Source organism: Populus nigra, chromosome 2 (assembly GCF_951802175.1).
Source record: "Populus nigra chromosome 2, ddPopNigr1.1, whole genome shotgun sequence".
Classification (NCBI taxonomy): Eukaryota; Viridiplantae; Streptophyta; class Magnoliopsida; order Malpighiales; family Salicaceae; genus Populus; species Populus nigra.
In genome coordinates this window covers 32,624,512-32,631,426 of record NC_084853.1, presented here as the reverse complement: position 1 = coordinate 32,631,426, position 6,915 = coordinate 32,624,512, and the positions used below count along the sequence as shown (strand labels likewise).

The 6,915-nt window shown below is 32.9% G+C and overlaps 1 protein-coding gene across 1 annotated transcript; it reads right to left on the bottom strand.

The window, feature by feature from the left end:
- Positions 1–4,772: 4,772 nt before the first annotated feature.
- On the bottom strand, positions 4,773–6,159 carry LOC133682918 (glucan endo-1,3-beta-glucosidase 7-like). Its single transcript, XM_062106457.1, has 3 exons — positions 6,096–6,159; positions 5,257–5,921; positions 4,773–5,165 (listed from the first exon to the last, which is right to left on the bottom strand). Exons 1-3 carry the CDS (start codon positions 6,157–6,159, stop codon positions 4,773–4,775), a joined length of 1,122 nt encoding a protein of 373 aa, XP_061962441.1.
- Positions 6,160–6,915: the final 756 nt, after the last annotated feature.

Below are 6,915 nucleotides of genomic sequence, written 5' to 3'. Positions count from 1 at the left end.
TGTATCTGATTGAACACCAGGCTTAAGAGCTTTAGGTCCCTCTTAAATGGCAAACCCAAAAGCCTTGGGTCTGGTTGCATTCCAAATCCATTAGCCTAGAGTCTGGCTCTTGGCCTAATTGTCGTGGGCCAGGTTTTGCTACAAGACCCAAGGGACTTGGGTCTACCCCCTGCCAGTCTCAAGCAACTTAGATCTGACATGCCCTTTCAAATCCAAGTTAATAATAATAAAAAATTGATTTTATTCTTCAAATTAAATATATGTTTTTTATAATAATAAAATTAATTTCAAATTTAATAATATGAATGAATTTAATAATATTAAACTTATTTTACCTAAGTTTTTATAGTTTTCAATCCCCTCAAATAAAACTTATTGTTTTTCTTCGATAATTATAATATTTTTCTTCAAATTTATTAACTTAACTTAACAACAAGAACAACAAAAACAACAATAATTTTACCCTTGAAATCAAATCTATTTTTGTTTTTCAAAATTATTGATATATTTTTAAAATTTCTTAATTATGATATTAATAATATTAATTATAATAAAAACAATAAAATTTATAACACATAATAATATTTTTAATATTAACAATATTGATTATAATACAAATAATAGTAATAAAATTTATTTTAAATTTAATAATATTTATGATATTAATAATAACATTAAACTTATCTTACCTAAGTTTTTATAGTTTTTAATCCCTTCAAGTAAAACTTATTGTTTTCTTTGATAATAATAATATTTTTCTTCAAACTTATTAATTTAATAATAATAATAATAATAATAATAATAATAATTTTACCCTTCAAATAAAATCTATGGCTATTTTTCAAAATTAATAATATATTTTTAAAATTTCTTAATTATGATATTAAAATTATTAATTATAATAAAAACAATAAAATTTATAATGCAAATAATAATATTTTTAATATTAATAAGAATAATAAACTTATCCAAGTTTAAGTGAGTCTTATTGCAATACTAGGTTCAAGAGCTTTGGGCCCCTCTAAAATAAGGAACCTAAAAGCCTTGGGTATAGCCACAATCGGAACCCATTAAGTTGGGTTAGATGCAAGATCAAAGAGTATTGGGTCATGACATGGAACCATTAGCCTAGGGTCTGAGGCTTTATGATGCAACCATATTATTCAATAGTTTCACCCACATTTAACTAGTGTTTTGCCTATGTTTTATATATAAAATGCCTTGATATTCTTTGTTTTATGTTTTGAAGGCACTTTTGGATGAAAGATGCAAAAAGGAGTAAATTGGAGATAATTGGCAGATTTGACCTTCAGTTGATGTTTTGTGCAGAGCGTGAGCTCTAAAGGTTGAAATGAAGTGATTCTAGTGGCATTAAAAAGCTAACATCCATACTTTTCTGGATATCTAAGTCAAGAATATAAAATAAGGAAGAGCATTGAATCGCAGCCTTCAAAGTCAAATCTCGCAATCTGCCAGTGTTGACCTTCGGCCATTCCAACTTGAATATCTGGAGCTACAGAAGTCCAATTGATGCAAAATCAATTTTTTTGGATTCATAACTCAAAGGTCTATAAACTATCCAAGTGTCATCCAAAAAAGATGTCATATGAGGGAGATATGAATTTTCAAAGATGACATCTGAATTCTGCCAGCAAACAGGTTTCGTGAAGAAACGAGTCCAAATTATGTTCCGAAGCATCTAAACCGATATCCAAGTTTTTATTTCAGCAATTTAGCTCCTTTAAGTCAAATCTCGAAGATTTCATGCAAGACTATTTCTCTGTTTTTAGGAAAATAGTTATTGAAGTACTTAAATGTAAACAGTCTACTTAATGGAGACTATTTTGTAAAATAGAGACCTAGGGTTTCCTAAGATATAAAAAGAATGAGAGAAGAGAAGGGGGGCAGCCAGCCAAGAAGAGAAAAACGCTCCCTTCCTCTAAGAAACCCTAAATTATGCATTCTTCCTTCTTTTTGATTAGTTGTTCAACAAACATGCAAGACTAAACACTTTTTCTTGGTTGCAAGGACACGGAAACCTTCGGATTTCAAGAACTGTGAGATTTATTTTACCTTTTCTTTTCAGTTTATATGATGAATATGTTTTTTCTCCTATGCTTATTTTTCCTATGATTGTTTATTTTAATTACTAGAGCGGACTCTAAGTTATTGTTGTAGACAATCTATTGCTAAGTTTGATATCAAAATTGGAGTTATGGTATATGAACTTGTGAAGCAACTGAGTTTAATAATTGTGGCGGATCTACGTTATTAATTTTAGGGAGAACATTCAATCAAATTAAACATAGACTGCAGACAGTTATGTTTTCTTGATTAATCAACTTATCTAGTTCTTAAGGCTGCCATTAAATTAAATTACTAGTGCGGACACTGTGGTTGTTTGATGGTTAGGGTTAGTTATGCGGCGGATCCGTTAACTAACCAATGTTAAGAAGAGATAAATATTCAGAATATAAATTGATGTTTCGTTTCCATGATCAGTTTTGATTTTTGTAGGTAGATGTGTGCTTGTGACCAAGGTTTGTTCTCTTCATAATTTTCTGATTTTATTAAATTTTATTTGATAGTTTTCTATTTTCTTTTGCTTTAGCCTAGATAACATCCAACCCCCCCCCCCCCAAAATTACATATCATCTAGCATAAAAATCTGACTTGAATCTTCCTTGTGGGATCAACCCCTTGCTTGCTCTATACTATCTTGTATGTTGTGTTTGAAGCTAGGATAATTAATTTGTGCGACTGCGACATCGCACCACTTTACCCAATTATCTTGGGCCACAGAAGGCTGCAAAACCTAAGGGACTTAGATCTGTCCCTTGCCACTCGCAAGCAACCTGGGTTTGGGAAGTCCTTCCATACCCAAGTTAAAAATAATAAAAATAATTTATTTTACCCTTCAAATCACATCTATGTTTTTTTTCCATAGTAATAAAATTTATTTCAAATTTATATAATAATATTTATGATATTAATAATAATATTAAACTTATATGACCTAAGTTTTTATAGTTTTTAATCCCCTCAAATAAAACTTGTTGTTTTTGTTCGATAATAATAATATTTTTCTTCAAGTTTATTAATTTAATAATAATAGTAGTAGTAATAATAATATTTTTTCCCTTCAAATCAAATCTATGGTTGTTTTTCAAAATTAATTATATATTTTTAATATTTTGTAATTATGATATTAATAATATTAATTCTAATAAAAACAATAAAATTTATAATATAAATAATAATATTTTTAATATTAGCAATATTAATTATAATACAAATAATAATATTTTTAATATTAATAATAACAATACAATTACTCAAGTTTAAGTGGATCTGGCTGTAACACCAGGGCGAAGAGCTTTGAACCCCTCTTAAATAACAGATCTAAAAGCCTTAGAGTCTTGCTGCATTCCGAACCCATTAGAGTTGGGTGAAGACGCAAGACTCAAGAGCATTGGGTCCTGACGCGAACTCATTAACTTAGGGTCTAACTCTTGACCCAATTATCTTGGGTCAGGAAGGGCGACAAGACCTAGGGGACAAGTCTATATATATTTTATTGCTGTTTGCATTGATCAAATCACACTATCTTGCTGCTTAACCTCAAGCATTACTCAATTGTAAGAAACTTGACCAACTAATTTCACAATTACAGAGGATAGGTCGTTCTAGCAAAAGATATTGTATGAACATTTCTTTGCAAGCTTACACACACACATACACACCGAATCTCCCTAATTTACTAGTACAAAGATGACGACTTCACCATTTTAAGTGAGAAACTTATAAAATAGAGAGAAAAACCTTAACCCATCTTCATCATCTCTTTACAACTTCATATTCTAAGTTTGCAAGTCATAAAAGAAAAGCCAAAATCCAATGATGTGTTGGTTTAGTAGTTAGGCACCATTATATCCCTGCTGAGTGAGAATACAAGTTCGATCCTTGAAAAGCGTGCTTGTTGGGAAAGGCAGCCGCAAACCTCGAATAGGACTAGTCTCACCCTTTAAAAAGGGTGAGGATACCCGAAAAACACAAAAGAAAAACAGGCAAATCAAAGAAAGTCCCATAAACCCATACAACAAACCTAAATTGAAAATCCTATTTAAATATACTTCGTTGCTACTGTTGCTGCCTCTGCTGATGCTGATGTTGTTCGTGCTCGAGCTCGTGCTCGTGCTCGTACCAGTGCCTGTGCTCGTGCTCGTACTTGTGCTGCTGTTATTGTTGCTAGTGCTGGTGTCGGTGCTGGTGTTGGTGGCTGCAGCTAGTAGCGGTTGTGTTGCTGCTAGTGACTGGTTCTGTTTCAATAAATTAATTAGGTTTTTGCAGGTGAAATATGCAAGAATATTTTGAATTTATTTGTCTAAAAATAATAATTTCATGTATTTCAAATATTGTTGATAAAGATGTTAGATTGAAAAATTAAATATTTCTTTATATATTTTTTTTATCATTATTAATAGAGATATAGAGAGCGATTCAAAAGATTAAAAAGATGTTATGGGCTGGGTTTTTTTCTTTGTTAATTTCCTAACAGATGAAGCCTATTCCAAAAATCATAATGTTTAGGATAGAAAATCAGGATTTTTTTTGTTCAGAAGTTCAAGGGGTTTTTTTTTAATACAATTTGGCCTTTTTCTTTCCTGAAAAGGAACTGTCCATTCTGTGAACAAACAAAATGCGTAGTGATGTTTTTAAAACCCATCTTCCCAACCAAACACAGAAATTTAAATGCCAAATCAAAGGAAAGCTCAGGAATAGAACACTTGGCTGTTGAAAACTCGAAATACCAATGAAATGCACGTAAATTTTGTTCTTACCTGGCTACTTGTAGAGAGTCCAACATCATAAACCATGGTGAGATCAGTCTTGAAAAGTCCAAATGATCGCTCAGAACCAGGTCCAGGTTTCAAGTCTTCGTCATGAAAAGCAAAGAAGTATGTATCCACTGATTTTCCTGGCATGAGTGGAGTGCCCACCATCGATCGAAGGTGTGCAATCAAATTGCCATTGTAAGCCTTGGCATTCTCAATGCTTGGCCCTACGTCGTTGTTATCTCCTTTAAATGGCCATCCAGTCTCAGCCACCACAATCTCAACATTCTTAAATCCCATAGAATTCAGTGCAGAATAAACTGCATCCACCTGCAATCGATTAAACCACTTGTCAGTAGCATTTTTATTCGATCATCTATTGATACAAAATTTTCGCATTTGCAATTTGATTTACTCTCACCTGAGCATCGAACATGTTCATGTACTTGATCTTAGTGTTTCCATCCGTTCGTCCTGCATTCGGCTGGAAAAGGCAAAAAGCAAGAGTCTCAGGCCTTGTATCGCTTCTGTAGGCATAGTAAGGGTAGGGATTGATTGCAAAAGGCGAACCATTCGCACTATTAAACTCCAACAAGCCCTTCATCAGATCCCCATAACTTGGATCAAAGCTTCCAGAAGAAGGTGGCTCAGACTGCTTAAGCACTCCCATCGAATGAACTGTGGAGACCTTAATTTTACCCCCGAGCGATGAATCATTTAGAGCATTCTGTACATTTTGCATTGCTGGTAAGAGCTTGTTCAGGAGATTCTGGTCATTGGAAGTCATGACCTCGTTGCCAACAGTGATGAGGATGATATTGCTAGCTGGATAGAAGGGAAGCACGTTCGTGTTGATCCAGCTCTTGGCAAAATTGAGATCAGAGGCCAGTCCTGGAATGTCACCATTTGCAGTGCCGACAACAATTCCAATCCCGGTGTTGGCTAAGGCTTTGATTATGGTGGTATCCGATCCATATAATCGGACCTTTTGGATTGAAGTGGATTGAAGAAGCTTTGCGGTGGATGATGGTGGTGGAAGGTTGTCCGCAACTTGGCCATAGTTTATACCGATGAATGATTGCGAGCCTGCACAAAAAGCAGCAAAATTTAAAGCAGATGATCAAACATCAATTTTTAAACGACAAAACAGAACACCAACATATTTTTTGTTTTCATAGACTGAAAAGAAGACAGCTCAGTTAAGGTAAATTCTTTAGAAATGGAAGGAGGTAATTAAAATAAAAAGAGACGCACACTTACTTGCGATTTTTACAGTCTGTAAGGAGGAAAGGAGTAGGAAAGCAACAGTATAAGGAAGCACCATCATGGCTCAGGAGGAGCGGTTTCTATTCTGCATTTTTCGAAACTGGAGTGGGCATTAAATATAGAAGATGACTTCGGATATATTCTTATTATAGAATATGGGTGGTGAAACTTCAAATTAAATTTATATAAACTAATTCTTTAAAGGTGTTTTAGTAGGGCTCTTAACATTATGTTTTAGGACTTAAATTTTTTATTTATTTCATGTGATTTTTTTGAGTTGATGAGATAAAGTTGATCTCTTAAATTTATATATTCTTGGAAGCAAAGTTGATGAGATAAAGTTTTAATTTAGAGCATAAAAACATATTTAAAAGAAAAAATACCAAACATAAAAAAATAGCATGGCTTTTCTAGAATTCGTAAGAAAATGTTACTTTTGCCTTTTATCGCGTATTAATTTAGTCAAACCCAACTGATTAATTATTCTCTTCATTAATTTGAATGTAATAGATAACTATGTTTTCAACCATTTTTAAAGTGAATTTGCATTTGTTTTTTTTTCCTTAGGACCATTGAATATATATGATTAACCAAGGCAGAGAACTCAAATCGATTGGAAAGTTATGGTGCGACGAGAAACACTTCAAAGCTAGCTTGTTAACGTATAGTTCCTCCAGCCCTAACAACTAACACTAAGCATTGTCACAACCATTGCATCTGCTTATAGATTCTTTGAAGACAAGTTCTCCTTCTAAGTTTCAAAGCTTCTTTGTAGAAATAAACGTACATGCACAATTTTCTTTTTATCTGAACC

Coding starts and splice junctions, on each gene's coding strand:
- LOC133682918 (XM_062106457.1), bottom strand. CDS start 6,159: ATGGTGCTTCCTTATACTGTTGCTTTCCTACTCCTTTCCTCCTTACAG. Junction 5,922..6,095: donor ACAGACTGTAAAAATCGCAA/GTAAGTGTGCGT, acceptor CTTTTTGTGCAG/GCTCGCAATCATTCATCGGT. Junction 5,166..5,256: donor TGAACATGTTCGATGCTCAG/GTGAGAGTAAAT, acceptor AATCGATTGCAG/GTGGATGCAGTTTATTCTGC.